Raw genomic sequence first — 21,686 nt, 5'->3', positions numbered from 1 at the left:
GTTGGAGATCTTGGAAGGAAAGGGACTGAGTTTCTTATTCCCACTCCTCAAATTGGAGAAGGAACTGTTAAAGCAAATAAAGTTGGATCCATCCCCTCAAACCATATATAAGTGGATTAAAGACAATATGTCTTCCAAACTTCATGTAGATAAAAGATCTGTGAACATCTTAATGCCTAGCATCTTACATTTCTAGTGAAGTAAACCCACCCAGTGATGAAACAGAGTCTTCCTCTGCTCCTTCCAAAGAACAGAGCAGGAAAAACAACTGCTTCTTTCCTTCAAGCCAGTAATGCAGAAATTCCTTCATGATCACGTTGAGCCACAAGTCACTGCCCTCTATGCTCTTCAGGTGCACTGCTACAATAGCAGCTTCCCGAAAGGCATGTTACTCCGCTTTTTTTTTCACTTCTATGACATGGAAATTATTGAAGAAGAAGCTTTCTTGGCTTGGAAAGAAGATATAACCCGAGTTTACAGGGAAAGGCAAGGCTTTGTTCCAGGTGAATCAGTGGCTAACCTGGCTAGAAACTGCTGAAGAAGAATCAGAGGAAGAAGCTGACTGAAAGAACCAGCCAAAGCCTTAAGTTGTGCAAAACATACTGTTGCTATGATGTAACTGCATTTGACCTAACCACTGCGAAAATTCATTCCACTGTAATGTTTTCACAATATTTAAAGCACGTCAGTTAGTATTTCCTTCTGCATAAGGTTTTTTTGTAGTGTAATGTCTTTTTTTTTTTTTTTATTCTCATCTTTCTTCATTCTATTCTTTATAATGCTGCTTCATTTAAGAATTCCCTGGAATCCTCAACATTTTACCCTTAAGTGATTCATCCAAAGGTTATAAAATCCTGGCACTGTTTTTTTTTTTTTTTTTTAAATTTATTTATTTTTGGCTGTGTTGGGTCTTCATTTCTGTGCGAGGGCTTTCTCTAGTTGTGGCAAGCGGGGGCCACTCTTCATCGCGGTGCGCGGGCCTCTCACTATCGTGGCCTCTCTTGTTGCGGAGCACAGGCTCCAGACGCGCAGGCTCAGTAATTGTGGCTCACGGGCCTAGTTGCTCCGCGGCATGTGGGATCTTCCCAGACCAGGGCTCGAACCCGTGTCCCCTGTATTAGAAGGCAGATTCTCAACCACTGCGCCACCAGGGAAGCCCCCTGTAGTGTAATGTCTTAATCATAGTCTACCATCAAATATTTTAGGAGTATCTTTAATGTTTAGATAGTATATTAGCAGCATGCAGTAATTACGTCGTAATTTCTCAGGCAGAGGCAGTCTATTGCAAGGACCTTCTTTGCTGCCAGTTATCATAGGCTGTTTTAAGTTAGAAAACTGAAGAGCAACAATGAATACTGTAGAAATGCACTTTGCTCGGTAATACTTGAGTTGTTGCAATATTTGATTATCCATTTGGTTGTTACAGAAAAATTCTTAACTGTAATTGATGGGTGCTGCTGTAATAGTATATTGCCTGTATTTCTACCTTTAGTGATGGGCTTTATGTGGTAGATTTTAATAACCTTGAGCCTGGGCAAGTGCACAAGTCTTTTTAAAAGAAACATGGTTTACTTGCACAAAACTGATCGGTTTTGAGAGATCGTAAATGCCCTTGAAGTGGTCTTTGTGGGTGTGAAACAGATGGTGAGAATTTGAATTGCTCCCTCTTATTATAGTATTGAAATTAAGTCTACTTAATTTATCAAGTCATGTTCGTGCCCTGATTTTATATACTTGTATCTATCAATAAACATTGTGATACTTGGAAAAAAAACCCAAACCATTAGAATTATGGAGTCCACACCCCCGCCTGAGGTTTTTGACATTAACTTCCATTTGAAGATAATTTGTCTTTCAAACCCTTATACAAAGTAACTTAAGATAAAGGACTCTTAGTCCCACTGTCCTGGGACGCTAGAGATCTCTTTTCTAGCGGTAGTATATGGCCACTAAATATTGGGGTGAACTGAATATGTTGAAATTAGTAGTAAAAGCCTAGGACAAAACGTTGACCAGACTGCTGGGAGAGCAGTGATGCCCCGGAGAGGTATGCCAACAGTTTTTCTATCACTACCAAACCTACCCTTCCCCCGCCCCCCCCACCAAGCTCTGACCCAGGCCGGCTGGGGCTTGGAAGGTTTGGAGGGGACAGAATCAATTTAGCCTGGGGACGTGTCCCCCACGGTTTAACAGTCTCCAGGCGGAGCAGGGGAACCAGGTGTCTGAGTACCCAGGCCAGGTGCAGGCGAGCCCTGCGAACTGCCGGGCGTCCTGCGGCCTCCGGGGCGGCAGGGGGCGCCCCCGGCCGCGTGGCCTTGCCCCGCGGCCGTAGTGGGGCGGGGCCGCGCTTGGCCGTTGGCGAAGGGCGGGCGGAGGGCTCGGCCTGAGAGGCGGAGCCTGGGCCAGGCAGCCTGTCACCCTGTTTCTGCGCTAGGCGACCGCCGCCACTTTTTCGGACCGCGAAGAGCCTCACTAGAGCGCTGTGCGTCTCCCCGACGCAAGCCCGGGAGCCCGCTTTCCTGAGTAAGAGTCCGTCGGCCGCAGGTGGGCAGCGGGCCTGGTGGGGTGTGGCCGGGGCTGGGTTCTCGGCCCTGGGGCGAGGGCAGGGCCTCGCAGTGGGCGGAGGTCTCGCGGCGGCTAGGCTGGCCGAGGTCCCGGGGTAACGGGGTAGGGGTAGGGGTTCCCCGCCAACTGAGGTCTCGCGGCCGCCGGGCTAGGGGCGGTGCCCGAGTTACGGGGTTGGAGTCTAGCAGCAGCAGGGCCGGGGACCCGGGACCGGGTCGGGGTCTCGCTGCAACCTGGCTGGGGGGCAGTGCCCGGTTTCCGGGGACGGGGCTCACTGTGCGTGAGGGTCTCGCTGTTGCAAGGCCGGCCCGGGGCGGTGCCTTGGTTGTGCGGTCTGGACTCGGGTCTGGACCTCGGGGTCGCAGCTGCAGCCGCCGCCTCGGGTGCTGTTGAGACCCGGTTGCCTGACAACGCGCTGACGCTTCCTAAGGAGGCCGCCACCCACAGGGCCCAGAGACCAGTTGTGCCTCGGTTTTCGTGCCTTCCCTCCCCATCAGCCGCTCTCCGCTGCTTGCCTAAGCCTTCCGAAGCACCTTTCCTTTTACTCGGTGCTGTTTAGTGTTTAACGTTTATTGAGTGCTTGTGCACCCAACGCTGCTTCTCAGTGCTTTGCTTTGCAAGTAAAATTTAATTACCACAGCCCTGTGAGGTCGGTGCTGTTATTATCCTGTTTCCCTTCGGCTCCTTGAGCTTGAACCTCTTCTTTCTAATTGCCTTGATTTTAGCATTGTTACCTGGGATTGGAATCCCTTTTTTAGTAAATGTTAGCAATGGGATTCATCTTTTGAGAGAGGCTGGCTCTCAAGATTATAGGATTAAGAAGTTTAGCTTGGATTTTTGGGAAGACTAATTTCTTTTCTTCCTTCCTTCCTTCATTCCTTCCTTCTTTTGTTGGGGGGAGACTAATTTCTAAAGTAAACCACTACCTAGTTTCCAAACACCTCGGGAAATGCTAGAGCCAAATAGTAACCAATATGAGTTTGTAAAAAGCCAATTATCCTCAGAGAGGTTCAACTTTATATGAAAGAATGGCTTTTCATGTTGACAAGCAAAAAGGAATCCCATGGTAACCAATAGGATGCTGCTTTCTTTTCTGCATATTTTTTCTTACTAGGAGTAAACTGACTTTCTGCTGGTTAAGTTTATGCTGAATGCTCCCTAGGGATGAAATTTTGGGTCTCCTGCAGTACAGATAACCTACTGGAAGGGAGGTAAATTGATAAGGTAAATTGAAAAGGGGTGCTTTCAGTATAGTGTTTCTCAAATGAAGTTTTTAGACATGTGATTTAACTATTACAAACTTCGAGCAGATTTCAGATTATCCTTTAACGTAATTCTCACTTAAGTTCTGATTACTTTCCAGAGTAGGAGACAGAAGTGTTTGAATAAATGTTTTGGCAATTTTGCATAACCAAAAGGTTATCTAATTTATGTTACTGTCCTTAGTCACCATTAATGATGTATTATTAACAGCTGCTAACAGACTTAGTTGTGCCTTTATATATTTGCGCTCTCTCTGTATCCTAACTCTCAACCTCCTTTCTCCCCCCAGTAACATGGTATTTACTTCTTAGCAACATTTAGAGGGTTTTGTCAAAATTTGGATGTGCCCTTGGAGGTTGCTCATGTGGATGTCATCTGCCAGGAGAAAAAGATTTGAGCACCTTTCATTTGGTGGAAAGATCTCCAGATGGGTGGGAAATGAGAAACATAGTCCTGGTTCAGCTCATCCCTCCCTCTCTTTCTTTTAAGGCTTTTTCACAGGCTTCCCCCTGCACCCCACAGCCATATGTAATCACACCCTGCTATTCTGTTCTCCTGTGTTAGGGTCTCTTTCCTGACAATCTCTTCTTTTATAGCTTTAAGGATTATTTTAAAAACTGCTAACCCTTTTTTCTCCAGCCTGGACTCTACTCTGAATTCCAGACTTATTCAAATTGTTTTCTTGATGCTGCTACTGGGTCCTATATGGGTGGGTATCAGTCCCTAACTCCCAGTCTGGCTAGACTGAGCCACTGTGACAGGGGACATAATCTTGTCGAAATTTGAGGGTAAGGATCATATTTTATACTTTTCATCCCCCTAACATCTTGAACAGTGTCCTCCTTTGGGATGGGAGTTATTTTCCATTCCTAATTCTATAGAGGGGTGGGAATTTGCACTTCCTGGAGAGGGCAAAGGATGGGAGGAACATTTCCCCTTCTCTTTGTGATTGGTGAGATTGGGAAAAGGAATTGGGCATACTCAGTTCTTTCTGGATCCTCTCTGTTTATTAGATTGACTCAGGCTTTGCAGAATGAGTATGTTCTGGTCTGCTTATATTTTCATCTATATAATAAGCACGAAGGGCCTAAGTTTAAGATTTAAAGATGTTGATTTGGATTATGATAAACAAGTATCAATTATTGGCGATTTGAATCCCAGTGTACTTTGGAGGCTTTTTAAAAAAAAGTGAGTACTGATGTATACAAAGACTTTAACTGAGTTAACCCAATAAAATGTACTTAGAATATTCCTTTCCCCTAATGAGAATTAATAAAACAGCTATGATTTATTGATTTCTGAGTGTCAAAGGTGCCATACATTTTGTATCATTTTTTCTTCATAGCAGCTCTAGAGTAGATACTTTCATTTTACAGATGAAGAAACTGAGGGATAGAGAGGTTAAGGAACACATTGAGGTCAATCACATAGAGTCAATTAGTGATGAAATTGGTTTCAAATCCATGTCTTTCAGTTAAACTGATTTTCTGAAAACTATTTATCATCTACATACTATGTACACAGCTACTGGGGGGGGGAAACCTGGTAATAATATCTTGGAAAAAGTGTGAGTGATGTTATATTGTAGAGTGAAGAATAAAGAATCCCATTTAGGTTTCCTTAAGCTGATCTTTCTTATAACTTAATCTTTAAATTGTAAACATTTTTACTCTATTTTGTACTTAGGCTGTATCCATTAATTCAATTTCTGTGGTTCATTAAGTAATTCTTGAGTAATTTTGTAGTTGAAATATGTTTTATATAAGTTGTCACATGTTTTTAGGAGTGAGAAGGAGAAAAATGGCCATGACAGCTAGAGGATGGCCTGTACTATCACCAAGGCCTTGGTGTTGCTAGGAACTGGCCTGACAATACTGCTTAGCTTGGTGTTCTTCTGTTGAAGATAAGCAATTGCACAGAAAATCAACATCAGACAAAGCTGCTCTGTGTCCATGATGGAGCAAGAGAAAAACAGTACCACTCCATAGTTATGTCCAAACATAGACGAAACATGAATGTTGTCCCAGCCACAAAATGCCAGACACCTCTCCCAATTGATTATGATTGCGGCTGCTTTACTAGTTACAGCTTTAGCCTCCCTGTGGGTGAGATTTACTAAGATGTCCAATCAAAGAATTACGCTCACTTCCTGACAGCATTTAATCCTGAGCAGGGCTCTGCTCCCTTAAACCCTTCCCCAAATCACCTAATACAAGCCCCAAACCTGTAAGTCTTTTCTAACACCTTTTTTTAAAAAAAATTTTATTTATTTATTTATTTATTTATTTATGGCTGTGTTGGGTCTTCGTTTCTGTGCGAGGGCTAATTAAATGTGTACTTATATTAGAGATAATGTGTACTTATATCTGATAAATTTCATGTTTTAGCTATGGCGTGTTTTATGCTCACTACCGCTGTTTAAAAATGTGTTTTATTGCTGTGATTACTGTTATGTGAAATCAATTCTAGAATTTATAATTGATGTTAAATTATTATAGTAAAGGGAAATTCAAATATCTATAAATTCAAAGTCTGGTTAAAACTAAGAAGAGAACATGTTAAACTAATAATTGTTAACAGACGTTAGATAGCTCAGAGTGAAAGAGGCCTGTTAAACATTTTTGTTTTTTTAGATTTTTTTTTAATACATTTATTTATTTTTTAGCACCTTTAATTATTATTTATTTATTTATTTATTTTTTGGGCTGTGTTGGGTGTTCGTTTCTGTGTGAGGGCTTCCTCTAGCTGCGGCGAGCGGGGGCCACTCTTCATCGCGGTGCGCGGGCCTCTCACTATCGTGGCCTCTCTTGTTGCGGAGCACAGGCTCCAGACGCGCAGGCTCAGTAATTGTGGCTCATGGGCCCAGTTGCTCCGCGGCATGTGGGATCCTCCCAGACCAGGGCTCGAACCCGTGTGCCCTGCATTAGCAGGCAAACTCTCAACCACTGCGCCACCAGGGAAGCCCTGTTTTTTTTTAGATTTAATGACATTTCTGTTTAAATTCTTCATGAAATCTTATAGCAAATTATATTATTATGTATGTATTATCCCACCGTTATCTTTTACTTCTTTCAGACATAAACTATTTAGGGAAATTAGGGGATTTTAAGAAGTGATTTTCTTTAACTTGAAAACTCTGTTTGCTGTTGAACTGTTTTGAATTTTTACTAGGAAAAATCTTTTGTGACAAATTGCACTTTAAAAATGGCTAAAGTATATTAACTTTTCTTGGTTTGTAATATATTTTGCTAAGGCCATATTTTAAAATCATTGTTCTTTTTGGAAGTAAATAATAGAATGAAGTTCACATTATGTACTACTTAACCGATATAAGTTTCAGCATATTTCTTTTAGGTAAAACTTGCTTTTCTGCATTTGTACAAATTATTATTGTCCTCCAAACATTAAATTCAGTGGATGCTTTTTTCTCTAGCTCTTGCATTTGATATTGTTTACTACTTTTTTTCTTGTATCTTTTTTTTTTCCTCTGCAAATTATGTTGACTGGGTTTTGCTTTATATCCTCTTTTAATTATTCCTTCTTTGTACTTTTTTTCCAGCTTCAATTCTTCTGTTACCCCCTCAAGTGAACATTCCCATCATTTAGTTCTGGGTCATCTTTTTTCACTGTATACCTTCATTTACCACAGCTTCAACTATTATTTTTAAAATTGTTGACTTTTAAATAAACATTTCTAATGTGGTTCTCTTGAATTTGAGTCTTGAATCTGCTGGACATTTCCATTAGCATGTCTGACTAGCTGTAACTTAACACAGCTAAAGCAAACCTTTCCACACCAGCCAGCTTCTTCTGACTTATTTTTGTCCAGGATTCTATTCACGTTTAGTTTCCAGGACTTAAAACTTTGGTCATCACTGGCTCCTTTCTTGCCACACATTGAATTAGTCACTAAGTTTTATGGGTTTTTGAAAGATGTATTTAAAAAAAATTAGTTTCAGTGAGGAAAGGATAGTCTTTTCAAAAAATGGTGCTGAAATAATTTCCATATGCAAACAAAATTGAACCTTGATGACCCTTGCCTTACACCGTTTGCAAAAATTAACTTGAAATGGATCATAGATATAAGATGTAAGAAATAATACATGTAAGAGAGAAACTTATAAAACTTCTAAAAGAAAACATAGAAGAAAATATTTGTGATCTCAGGTTAGGCAAAAACTTACATAGGATACAAAAAGCACAAACAATTGATGAAAAATTGATGAAAAATGGATAAATTGGACTTCATAAAATTTAAAAACTTTTGCTCTTAAGAAGACATCACCACACATGTTTATAGCAGCTTTATTTATAATTGTCAAAATCTGGAAGCAGCCAAGCTAGCCTTCAGTGGGGTAAAGGAATGGATAAATCGTGGTACATCCAGACAGTGGAATACTATTCAGCACTAAAAAGAAATGAACTAGCAAGCCACGAAAAGACAATGAGAAACCTTAGTAGTACGTGTAAGTGAAATAAGCCAATCTGAATAGGCTACATACTGTATAGTTACAACCATATGACATTCTGGAAAAGGCAAAACTATGGCGACATTAAAAAGTCAGTGATTGCCAGAGATTAGAGGGGAGGGAGGAGTGAATAGGTGGAGCACAGAGTACTTTCAGGGCAGTGAAACAACTCTATATGATACAGTAAAGGTAGATACGTAGCATACATATGTCCAAACCCATAGAATGTTCAACACCAAGAGTGAACCCTGATTTAAACTGTGGACTTAAGGTGATAATGATGTGACAATGTAGGTTCATCAGTTCTAACAAATGCACCATTCTGGTGGAGGATATTGATAATGGGGGAGACTATGCATGAGTCAGGGCAGAGGATATATGGGAAACCTGTACCTTATGCTCAGTTTTGTTGTAAACCTAAAACTGCTCTAAAAAATAAAGTATTAAAAAAAGAAGACATTATTAAGAAAATTTAAAAACAAACCACAGACTTGGAGAAAATATTTACAAAACATGTTTGATGAAGGACTTGTATCCAGCGTGCATACAATTTTGTTTTACATCTCAATAAGAAAACAATTTTAAAAATGGGCAGAAGGTTTGAGGACATTGTGCCAATGGTTATATATATGGATATATGAATAATGACATGAAAAGATGCTCAACATCATAGTCATTAGAGAAATGCAAATTAAAACCACAATGAGATACTTCTATATACCCAATAGAATGGCTATCAAAAAGACTGAATATACCAAGCATTAGTGAGGATATATAGAAATTACAACCCTCATACGCTGCTGGTTGGAATGAGAGGAACAGTTTGGCAGTTCCTCACAGTGTTAAACAGAGTTACAGATAACTCAGCAATTCCATCCTAGGTATCTATCAAAGAGAATTGAAAACACACAAAAGCCTCTAAACGTTCATAGCAGCATTATTCTTTTCTTTTTTTAAAAAAATTAATTAATTAATTTATTTTTGGCTGTGTTGGGTCTTGGTTGTTGCGCGTGGGCTTTCTCTAGTTGCAGTGAGTGGGGGCTACTCTTTGTTGCGGTGCATGGGCTTCTCATTGAGGTGGCTTCTCTTGTTGTGGAGCATGGGCTTTAGGCGCGCGGGCTTCACTAGTTGTGTCACGTGGGCTCAGTAGTTGTGGCTCTCAGGCTCTAGAGTGCAAGCTCAGTAGTTGTGGCGCACGAGCTTAGTTGCTCCGCGGCATGTGGGATCTTCCCACACCAGGGCTCGAACCTGTGTCCCCTGCATTGGCAGGCGGATTCTTAACCACTGTGCCACCAGGGAAGCCCCAATAGCAGCATTATTCTTAAGTAAGCCCCAAAATAGAAGCAACTCAAATGTCTAGCAATGTGTGAATAATAAACAAAATATGATATTTCCATATAATTGAATACTATTTAGCAATAAAAAACAACTACTTACTGATAGATGCAACTACAAGGATGAATCTTGGAAATATTACATTAAGTGAAAAAAGCCAACACAAAAGACTACATCTTATATGATCCATTTATATTAAATTTCCAGATTAGGCAAAATTATAGAGACAGAAAACATCTTACAGTGCCTGAGCCAGGGGTGGGAGTGAAGATTGACTACAAAGGGGCATGAGAGAACTTTTTTGGGTGATGGAAGTATGCTTGTGGTAATAATTGTACAACTGTATGAATTTACTAAAACTTATGGAACCTTTCACTAAAATGGGTGAATTTTATGGCATATAAGTTATTCCTCAAAAAATCAACAACTTATGATTTTAAAAATCCAAGACTTACTGAAAAAAAATAAGAATTCATGAGTTCTTACTTATAATAAGCTGAAAATAAATATGCACAAAGGAAGGGCTCTTTAGAATAGAATGATTAGTGCCAACTTGTAAATGTATATGCAGGGAGTGGTGGAATTGGAAAGTTAGCATTTTGCAGGCATCTAGAATCAAAGATTAGATCAATTAAGAATCACCAATTGATGCTAAATCTTGGAAATTTTCATCAAGAGCAGGATATTTGCATGGCCTAAAAATATCTTTTTATAGACTGCTTATTAGTTACAAGGAAACAGTAATGCAGAAATCAGTCTTGACCACCATGCAATAAAAAATAACATCACTAGTAAAGAGCAGGTGGACATGTGTCTTTAATTGTTGACACCTTTAGGACACATCACCACCCATGTAATATTTCTTCTGACAATGTATAACCTGAATTTACTCATGAAGAAACATCAGGCAGACTCCAAATAAGGACTGTTCTATTAAAAAGAGTGGGTGGTGGATGGGCGGTATCAAAAAATATTAGTGTCATAAAAGACAAAGTAAGGGTGTAGAAATGTTCCAAATTAAAGAAGGCTAAAGAGACGTAACAATGAAATGCTGTACCCAACCTAGACTGGATCCTGAACTGGAGAGAGAGAAAAATATTCTATAGAGGACACTATTAGGTCAGGTGACGACACTGGAACATGGACAGTAGATTAAAAAATCAATGTTACTGAAGTTGACAAATACATTGAGGTTATGTAAAAGAATAATTCTTTTTTTTTTTAAATTTTAAAATTTTAAAAATTTATTTATTTTTGGCTGCATTGGGTCTTCGTTGCTGCTTGCGGGCTTTCTCTAGTTGCAGTGAGCAGGGGCTACCCTTCGTTGCAGTGTGCAGTCTTCTCGTTGCTGTGGCTTCTCTTGTTGCGGAGCACGGGGCTCTAGGCACACGGGCTTCAGTAGTTGTGGTGCGTGGGCTCAGTAGTTGTGGCTCGTGGGCTCTAGAGGGCAGGCTCAGTAGTTGTGGTGCACGGGCTTAGTTGCTCCGTGGCATGTGGGATCTTCCCGGACCAGGGCTCGAACCCGTGTCCCCTGCATTGGCAGGCGAATTCTTAACCACTGCGCCACCAGGGAAGCCCGAGAATAATTCTTAATACACACTGAAACGTTTAGGGGTAAAGGACTAGGATATATGTAATTCACCCTCTGAATGACCTTAGAAAAAATTGAGTAAAGAGAACAAACTTGTGTGTGCAAAGGTAAACCAAGTGTTGCAAAATCTTAGCAATAGGGAATGGATAAGGAGTATGCAGGTGTTCTTTATACTATTCATATTGTAACTTTTTTGTAAGTTCAAAATTACCTCCAAATAGTAAAAGAAACTTTAAAAGAAAGTGCTTTGACTTCAGGGATTTTTTGGTGTATATGTGTGGATGGTGGTGGTGGTTCGTTTTCTTTTTTATTTCTTTACTGATATTTTAAAGTAGGTTGTAGGTTTTGGGGGAGTTGGGATTGAAAGCAGGTAGGCAAATTTCATTCAAGCTTGTTTGAAGTTCTCAATTTGATAACTGAGATTGAATACTAAATGTAGACTAAGCCTGCATGTTAATAATTAGCCTAAAGATATGCTGATATAGCTATGCTCACTGAAGGGTTTTAAAAAATTTATTAAAAAAAATTTTTTTTTAGTATCTACAAAATGGCTGATAACTTGGATGAATTTATTGAAGAGCGAAAAGCCAAATTGGCCAGAGACAAAGCAGAATTGGAAAGTGATCCACCTTACATGGAAATGAAGGTAATTCAATTTTTTAATGAATCAGTATCTTAAACATTTTTGAAATCTACAAAACTAAATTTATTAGAATAGTTTTTTTGTGTGTATTTTTCAGAATATACATTTGTTAAAATGTTTCTGAAAGTGAAAAAGCTTTCCTACTTTTTTTAAAAAAATTAATTAATTAATTAATTTATGGCTGTGTTGGGTCTTAGTTTCTGTGCGAGGGCTTTCTCCAGTTGTGGCAAGCGGGGGCCACTCTTCATCGCGGTGCGCGGGCCTCTCACTATCGTGGCCTCTCTTGTTGCGGAGCACAGGCTCCAGACGCGCAGGCTCAGTAGTTGTGGCTCACGGGCCTAGTTGCTCTGTGGCATGTGGGATCTTCCCAGACCAGGGCTCGAACCCGTGTCCCCTGCATTGGCAGGCAGATTCTCAACCACTGCGCCACCAGGGAAGCCCAAAGCTTTCCTACTTTTGATAGTTATTGAGACTGTGCTGGGCTCTGAGAATATAGCACTAATCTAGACAGATGTGGCACTTTCTCTCGTGGGCTCAGTGTATGTAAAAAGATATAGAATGTAGATTAATCTATGCCATATGGTCCATCCTAATTAGAGTAATCGTATATATTGGCTTGCGCAAGACAGTCCTGCTTTGCTTGTTGTCCCAGTGTGTCGTCTGGTTTAAGCATTTGTCCTGGACAAAGTTATCCTGATTGAAATGATAAAATATATGGACACCCTAATTATATAGGAATTTTACTTATATAGCTAATATTTATTATGGGCTAACTATGGATGAGGCATAGTCTTTAGAGGTTAAATTGATACTTTGCATGAATCTATGAGATAAGTAGTTGTTATTGTCATTTTCCAAATGAGTAAACTGAGGCATGGTGACGTTAAGTAATGAGACTTACGTGACAGAGTTAGTAGAACTAGGCTTTGATCCCTGGCAGCCTGAATCCAGTGCTTGTTCTCTTCACCGTCGCACTAGTTTGCTTTCCTTCCGTAATATCTGCCTTGTACAGGGAGCTGTGCCAAGGACTTCACATGTATTACATCATTTAATCATAAAATCCCAGTGAAGTAGGCTGAATTTTTGTTGTTTTACAGATCCAGAAAGTGAGGCTTAAAGGGGTTAAGTAATTTGTCCAGGTACACACAGTAGTGGATTCAAGATTGGAACCTTCATGTGTCCAGCTCCACAGTTTATGCTCTTAACCACTCTCCAGTACTTAGGACTAGCTGACAGTGTACAGCTTTATTATAATTTCTAATATTATAGTAGATAGGTAATAATCTTTAAGTCTTAGGTCAAGTATCACCCACTCAATCAGGCCTTGCACTCCCTCCCTCATCATTTCTGGGACTCCTCACACTGTTTGTTCTATTTCTTTCTATTGCTCCTCTGTATCACTCGCTACATACACCATAATCTAATTACGTATTATGTTTATTGTTTGTCGCCACAGTAGTTTATAAGCTCTGTGATGGCAGAGATTCTTTTGTATTTTTTTCACTCATATGTTTTTGATGCCCAGGACAGTGCCTGTTTCAGGAACTCAGTATTTGTTGATAAGTCAGTGAGCTAAATAATAGAACATTGCAATATTAAATACCTTTGGTTAACTCCTCAAACCTTACATTTAAATTTCTTCTGTGGTGTACCATGTAATTTCATCAAGTTGTTTAATAAAAGTACTGAGATTAATTGTAAATTTTGTGGGTTTTTTTCCCCTCTGATTCTGTAAATATTATGTCTCTTTCAGGGAACAGCATCAGAGAAGCTTTCTGAAAACAGTAAAATATTAATCTCCATGGCTAAGGAAAACATACCACCAAACAGTCAACAGACCAAGGGTTCCTTAGGTATGTCATTAGGTGTGCTAAACTGATTTTAAGATATTCTTAGCAGGCTGTCATGAAAGAGCTTTGTCTTGTCAGAAAAAAAGGTAAATTTGGAATCCTAGTTAATAACCCTTTCCTTTCTGGAATCTTACATGTGACAGTATGGTCTACATATGAAATATAATGTATACTGAGAACCTTCTTCCCATTTTAACTGTTATTGTCTTGATTATGATTTATAGAAATCATAGCAATAAGTATGTATCAAAATTGAAAATTTTGAATGGAATTTGTGTGTGTGAGAGAGAAAGTGTGTTAATTGTGGAATAAACGTGGTGGACTTGTTTTTATTTAAAAATCAAAGACATATGCTTAAAGGATACAAAATACTATTGATGACTATATTAGAATTGTAAATAAGTTAATATTTAGCTATATTGAGTCTTTGGTTATGGTTTGGTGTGAAAATATTTGGGAAAGTTTACCTCATTTTGGCTTGTTGGTAGGTGTACATTTTTTTTTCAAAGAAAATGTATGAATATTTTAAAAGTGTATCTTGTGAATTACTGATGACGACTGAAACTTTTTCACGTAAAGGAAGTCAAATATGATGAGTTGCATTTGGTTAAAGCATTGTTCTCATATGGATGATTTTTCATGGCCATGGGTATACTCCTAAATTGTTAGCTGCTTTGCATTTGTATTCCACTGGGAATACAAGGGAATGTTGGCCAAGAGACTGAGTAGATAGTGGGCTCTCTGTCTCTACTAGAAAAACAGCTCAAAGTGAATGCCATACTTTTAGTATCTCATATATAGATAACGCTTTCCATTCTGAGTCTGTCACAAATTATTGGCCAATATACAGGTTTAGTGAACTTAAGCATTATATTTTGGTTAAGTGCCTTAATCTCTAAGGCACTCAGTTTCTTTATCTGTAACATAAAGAAGTTGGATTATCTTCTAGCCCTAAATTTTTATGGATTGAAAAATTTAATTATTCCAACAGATAATGTTTTTAAAAGTTTGATAGTATGTTCTCTCAAGCACTAAGGTCAGACAGAATCACTGAAATTCTGGAGTTACCGGTTGCTTTGGACTGCGGCTCTCATGCCTTTGCAACCTGTCACAAGTTATTTAAGCTCTTTGTTTCCTCATCTTAAGAATTGCATCTATCTTAAAAGGTTATTGTGGCAATAATTGAATACATATGAAAAGATGACTGGCACATAATTGGTGGATAATAAATTTTAATTTCCTGACTTCTTTCACATTTTTTTAAACTAGGTTTTTTATTTTTAAGAATTATGTTAAAAATTATTCTTTGTCTATTACATTCACAAATGATGGAGAGTTTAAAGTCCAACTTACAGTCAATGACTTCTCCCTCTTCCTTAATTGGTATCCCTTAGGGCTCTGTCCTAGGCCTCCTTTTCATTTCATATACTTTCTGAATGACTCATTCACTCACAGGGCTTTATTTATCATCAGTGCGTTCATTACTCCTAAATCTCTATCCCTAGTTCCCATTGCTTTTATGAACTCCAGACCCATATATCTAATATTTTAATATCTGTCCTTGGATGTTGTGAGTTCAGAATCAACATGTGCAAAATGAACTTTACTCCTCTCAGACTTTTACTGAGCTGGCTGCGTGGTCATCCTCGACTCCTCTCTTCCTTTTTGTATCCTATAGCAAATAATTACGTAGTTCAGTTGATTCTAACACCTGAACCTCAAATAAGTTTACTGTTCTCTAATTCCACAGAGGTTATTTTATGTAGGCCTCCACTGTCTTTCACTTAGATTTTTTTCTAGTGTTCTTTTTGTTTTACAGTCTAGCCTCCTCTACTAAGTCTCTGCACTGCCTGTTGATATCCTTCCAAAAACCAAATCTGATTATGTTAGTCCCTGCTTCAAACCCTTCAATGGCTTCTTGTTTCCTGTATGATAATTTTACTCTTTTATTACTTTTACCAGATTATGTTGGCTGTTCCTGCCTTGTGCTCCTGTGACATTGGCTCTCCCCTTGAAGCATAGTTTTGAACTTGTTCGGCTCTCTGTTTTACCGCAATGGCACACCAGCTTTCCTGCCATTGTCTATTCATTGCTTAACACAGTGTCTGGCATTTCGGTGCTTAGAGAAGATATTTTGAATGAATGAATGAAGGTCCCCATTGCAAAAATAAACAGTTCTGTTAGGTGTGTAGAATTTAATTTTTATGGATTGTTTCTTTTATTGCCAACCGAAGTAATAATTATTTCTGATGCACATTGAATCTTACTGAAGAATAATATATAATTTGACTAATTTTGTACCTTATTAGCCTTCAGTTACTGATTTCTTGTGGGAATAATTGTGGCCTTAAGATTAGGCCAAATGCTTAATTTTTGACATTAGGAAAAATGTAAAATAATTGGGCAACAGAGAGTTTTCCTTAAGTGGTCTCATCTAGGAATTATAAAACAAGCTGGTCTAAAAAACAAACTGGTCTAAAATTATATATTGAATTAAAGCTCTGTGACACCGTACTTTGAATGAGTAATTAAACATAGTAGCTATCAGTAATATATAAACTGGCAATGTTTGTTTTAGCCAATGAAGACAGTCTATTAATAGCTCATTGTACAGCTGTCACATCAGTGGTACGGCTGTCATGTACCACTACATTTTTATGATTTTGTAAATTCATTTCTGTTAGATGATGATATTCATGGATAATGCTTATCCACTGTGGCTCCTTCTTCCAACATTTATATAACACCTCTCACAAAAGGATTTGAGGAGCATTACAATGACTTCTGACACCAACTACCCAGATTTAGACCAGACTTCACAGATTAAGACTTCTACAAGTCTTAATCTACAAGACTTCTCTTGCTTCAGATACCAGCTGCAAATTTGGGGTCCACAGGCCACCCTCACTTCTTATTTATTTATTTATTTTATTTTTTGGCTGGATTGGGTCTTAGTTGTGGCACGCAGGATCTTCCTTGTGGCACATGGGATCTTTCGTTGCGGTGTGCGGGCTTCTCTCTAGTTGTGGCACATGGGCTCTGTAGTTGTGGTGCGTGGGCTCTCTAATTGTGGCGCATGGGCTCTGTAGTTGTGGTGCGTGGGCTCCAGAGCGTGTGAGCTCAGTAGGTTGCAGTGCGCGGGCTTAGTTGCCCCGCAGCATGTGGGATCTTAGTTCCCCGTCCAGGGATCGAACTCGCATCCCCTGCATTGGAAGGCAGATTCTTAACCACTGGACCACCAGGGAAGTCCCCATCCTCACTTCTGACCAGCTGTTTCCACCACCTCCTCAAGTTTGATAACTCGCTAGAATGACTCCCAGAGCTCAGGAAAGTGCTATGCTTATTATTACAGTTTTATTATAGCAAAAGGATACAAATCAGCCAGCCAAAGGGAGAGATACGTGGGGCCTGGTCTGGCAGCGTCCAAATATGAAGCTTCTATCAGCCTCAGGGATGTGTCACCCTCCTAGCACATCAGTATGTGACAGTATAGAGTGTTGCCAACCATGATGCTCACCTGAGCTTTGGTGTCCAGAATTTTACTGGAGTTTCATTGTGTAGGCGTGAATGATTGAATCATTGTCCATGTGTCTCAGTCTCCAGACCTTCTGCTTTCCTGAGGTCAGGCTGATGTCACATGGGTCAGAGGTCCAACCCTCCAATTACATGTTTGATCTTTTTGGTGTGACCAGTCCCCGTCTGTGTCATCTCTTTGGCAATTAAACTAGGGGCTCGTGAGTCACCTTATTGGTATCAACTAAGAGGTGTGTTCTGGGGGCCTATCAGGAGTAGCAGAGACACTCTCATCGCTCAGAAAGTTCCAGGAATTTAGAAGTTACCTCCCAGAGACCAGAGACAGAGGCTAGCCAGATTCTTTATTATGTACAGCATGTACGTGGTTTAGTCCGTATAAGCTGATGAAATGGTGTCCTTGATAAGGAGTTAGAATAACTGAGATTTAATGAAATTATGAAAGAATCAGCTGAAAATGATCTGTAAAAGTGAATGATACCTTCCATCTCCCTAAATCATTTCTAGGCATAACACTTGTGATTCTTTTATTTAAAAAATTCTTAGACTTCTCTTACTTAGCTCATTTTCATGTTTAATAACAGCTACTGAAGAGAAATGCTTACATTAATCTTTTAAATTTAGTTCAATCTTACCTCAGTTAAAGATCATCTCCTAATCCTTTCTCTTCTTTAGAGAAGTTGAACATTTTCCCTTAGACTGGTTGAGCATTATTCCTTTGATTTTGATGTTTTATATCCTGGAAAACATTTTTAATAGATGAAATAATGCAGTTAATACTTCCAACATTTTTTCGTACATAAATATATTTTGACCCAACGTTCATAGATTTTCTGCAGTGCTTTTGAAATGTAGTTCCTGGCTCAGTGACAAGGATGAGAGCATTGCTGTATTTGGGGTTTTTTTCCCTGTATTTTCCATTAAAGAAATAAAGGAAAACATGCACATGGTAAAAAATTACAAAGAACACAGAAGTATATAGCCTGAGAACTGGTGATCCTCCCAACCTTGTCCTCTAGTCTCTCTTGTTAAGCAGTTTCTTGTGTACAGTTTCATGACTATAGTGTGCACGCATGTATATAGCCCTCTCTTCTTTTTCTGTATATGGTAGCATAGGTCCTGTTGTGCGTTTGAAGATACCACTTTTGTGACATATAGTATAAGGATGTGACCATGACCTCTTGAGATTAAAAAGCTACTTAATGCATCTTTTGAGAGACCTGGAGCAGCTACTGTCTGCTGCTAAGGTTTCCACTACAGGCTGGCTATTGGCTGCTGTCTGGAACTTAGCTTGTAAATAGTTTCCTACACCTATAGAAAGAGTGGCTCATTGTGCCTAAACTGTTGTACAAACCACATGGTTTATGCAGAATACCTGCTTTCTGTCTGCAGAGTCTGGAATTTTGGTCCGTACTAGGCAGAGGGTGCCTAGGTGACCAGCTCCCATTAAAAACCTTGGGCACTGAGTAATGAGCTTCCCTGGTAAACAACACTTCACATGTGTTGTCACAACTTGTTGCTGCAGGAATTAAGCGTGTCCTGTGTGATTCCACTGGGGAAGAACTCTTGGAAGTTTGCACCTAGTTTCCTCTGGACTTTGCCCCGAGTACCTTTTCCCTTTGTTAATTTTGCTCTATAATCTTTCATGGTAATAAGCCATAATTGTGAGTATAATGACTTCTGTGTCCTGTGAGTCCTATCAAATCACCAAGCCTGGGGATGGCTTTGAAGACTACCAACACAATCCTTTTCAGTCTTTTTTTTTTTTCTGGTTCCTTTTTAGCTCCCTCACCTCTAAACTTTGGACTACAGAATCCATCTTTAACTTTTGTATTCCCTAGGTATTTTTTAATCCATCCACCGTTTCTAGGCAATATCTCTCACTCATATCAAAATGCCATTGATCAGCCCTCCAGGCTCCAGAATGCACTAGATTTATTTTAGCTTTCATGCTCTGAAGTCATGTTTTGTAAATCTGCAAGCAAAAAATGACAAATTATCTAAGTAAGAAAAAAGATTTTATTCTTGTTACTAGAAATTATTTGGTATGATTTTTTTAAAAATTAATTAATTAATTTATTTATTTTTGGCTGTGTTGGGTCTTTGTTTCTGTGCGAGGGCTTTCTCTAGTTGTGGCAAGCGGGGGTCGCTCTTCATCGTGGTGCGCGGGCCTCTCACTGTCGCGGCCTCTCTTGTAGCGGAGCACAAGCTCCAGACGCGCAGGCTCAGTAGTTGTGGCTCACGGGCCTAGTTGCTCCGTGGCATGTGGGATCTTCCCAGACCAGGGCTCGAACCCGTGTCCCCTGCATTGGCAGGCAGATTCTCAACCACTGCGCCACCAGGGGAGCCCTGGTATGATTTTTAAAAATTCATTTTAAATACAATTATGCTCATGGAGAATTGGAAAAGAAAGAATTATAAGGAAGGAAAATTACATTGTTGTAATTTAAAAATAATACCAGAAAAAGATTAAAAAAATAGTATCAGAAAAGAAGCAACAGCAGAATTTCCCATTGCAGAGTCACTCTAGAGTTTAGACTAAGCTAAAAAATTACAGTTAATATAAAGATTTTGGAAAATAGACAAAAGGAAATTGTTGTTTTTACTAATTTTTAGTTGTACTTTTGTCATTCCTTGTAGCATATTTAGTCTTAGGTTTCTCTTATTACAAACTAAATCCCAGACATTCTACCTCTTTGGTTCAGTTTGTACAAGTCAAATGGATCCTTTGTAATAATGTCTTTATAGCTGAAGTTTGAGTACAATGTTCTCCTCAAAGTAGCTGCATCTGTTAAGTCACCTGCTTAGGGAAAGGCTTATTATTATTTCCTATATTTTGTCCTTTGATTGTTTTTACTTAATACTTTATCATGGTAATATAATAATGAAAATAAGAAACTGTTTCATGGTAATTTGTAAAGTATTTACTATGAGCGCTATGTTAGAAGATAAATTAATTTTAAAAAGATTATACACTGTAGTTTTAAATATTTAACCCACAGCCACTATGGAAACCAAATACTTCTAATCGCTGTAGTTCTGAAACATAATGTTAACTTAGAGTCACTGATGTTCTTGGTGAAGTGACATCACTTCAAATGACCCTAAGATGACACTAATGCTTTACTTGCTACTAGAACCATGAGAAGACAACTGCTCTGAAAAGGTAAGTATCACCATATTTCTCAGCTCATTAAGTCAGTTAGGATGCCATTGTTAATGCTTAGTTTAAAGTGAACAGAATATTTAAATTGTTCCATACAGTTCTTAATTTTATTTCTATGACCTACGTCTACTACCATAAAATATTGGTACCAGATGACAAAAATAAGAATTAAAAAGTTAGTATTTTCTGTTGCCTAAACCTTCAATTAATAAAATTTTAAATAATTCCAAAGGCATTATGTATTCTTACTGTGTTTTAAGACAATTATTACAAATAGTATTTGAATTAATAGTAAAAAGCGGGCTTCCCTGGTGGCGCAGTGGTTGAGAACCTGCCTGCCAATGCAGGGGACACGGGTTTGAGCCCTGGTCTGGGAAGATCCCACATGCCATGGAGCAACTGGGCCCGTGAGCCACAATTACTGAGCCTGCGCGTCTGGAGCCTGTGCTCCGCAACAAGAGAGGCCGCGATGGTGAGAGGCCCGCGCACCGCGATGAAGAGTGGTCCCCACTTGCCGCAACTAGAGAAAGCCCTCGCACAGAAACGAAGACTCAACACAATCATAAATAAATAAATAAATAAATAAATAAAAGAACGTGAATTTAAAAAAAAATAGTAAAAAGCAAATACTCATGATAAATAAAATTGAACTTCGTATGAACGATAATTATAGGTGAAAATGAACCAGATTTTTCTTTCTTTTCTTCTCCATAAACCCACCAAGCAGAGCTGAAAATCAGCAGTAAAAGCCACCTTAAACACATGACTTAAAAAGCTGTAAATTACTTGTTCCACTGAGTAGGAAAGCTGAGCATGTTGCAGGGGGCATCACCCTTGTAGCATTGTTTTCTTTTCGCCTTTGACGCAATAGAGCATCCACTGTGATCCTGTATAACGAGGGATACGTAGCTCTGGTTACTAGTTATTACGCTTACTTTTTCTGTGCAATCAGACCACTAGAAGCAGAAATGAAATACTAAGAATAGTGTTCTTTCTCTTTATTCTTCCTCTTACTCAGGTATGCATTCATATATTCTTTTACACGTTTATTCAGTGAACATTTTTTGAGTACAAGTTGTGTGCCAGGAATTATAAAATTGAATAAACATGGACCTTGCCTTCATTGATTTTATAGTTTAATTTCATATATGATACTCCATTCTGAATGTGAGAATCAAACTATTTTTCTCTTTAGGCTTGAATTCTGTATCTTTAAAAATAAAGTTTTTAAATTTCCTTTGTGAAGAAAGAATGCTAGGATGATTTAAAGTTC

General features: G+C 39.0%; 1 protein-coding gene across 4 annotated transcripts in view; it reads left to right on the top strand.

The window, feature by feature from the left end:
• CSPP1 (centrosome and spindle pole associated protein 1) overlaps window positions 1–21,686 on the top strand; it is a 121,089-nt gene that overhangs the window by 1,522 nt on the left and 97,881 nt on the right. For 2 of the 4 annotated variants that reach the window (XM_036830414.1, XM_036830411.1), the window contains exons 1-3: window positions 2,388–2,544; window positions 11,761–11,869; window positions 13,620–13,719. In XM_036830414.1, coding sequence (XP_036686309.1) covers window positions 11,771–11,869; window positions 13,620–13,719 — 199 coding nt within the window. In that variant the 5' untranslated portion in view covers window positions 2,388–2,544; window positions 11,761–11,770. Of the gene's footprint in view, window positions 1–2,387; window positions 2,545–11,760; window positions 11,870–13,619; window positions 13,720–21,686 lie in introns of those variants that run through there. The other 2 variants (XM_036830412.1, XM_036830410.1) reach the window with 2 other exon arrangements.

This window comes from Balaenoptera musculus, chromosome 17 (assembly GCF_009873245.2).
Source record: "Balaenoptera musculus isolate JJ_BM4_2016_0621 chromosome 17, mBalMus1.pri.v3, whole genome shotgun sequence".
NCBI lineage: Eukaryota > Metazoa > Chordata > Mammalia > Artiodactyla > Balaenopteridae > Balaenoptera > Balaenoptera musculus.
This window is presented reverse-complemented; position numbering and strand designations above follow the sequence as displayed.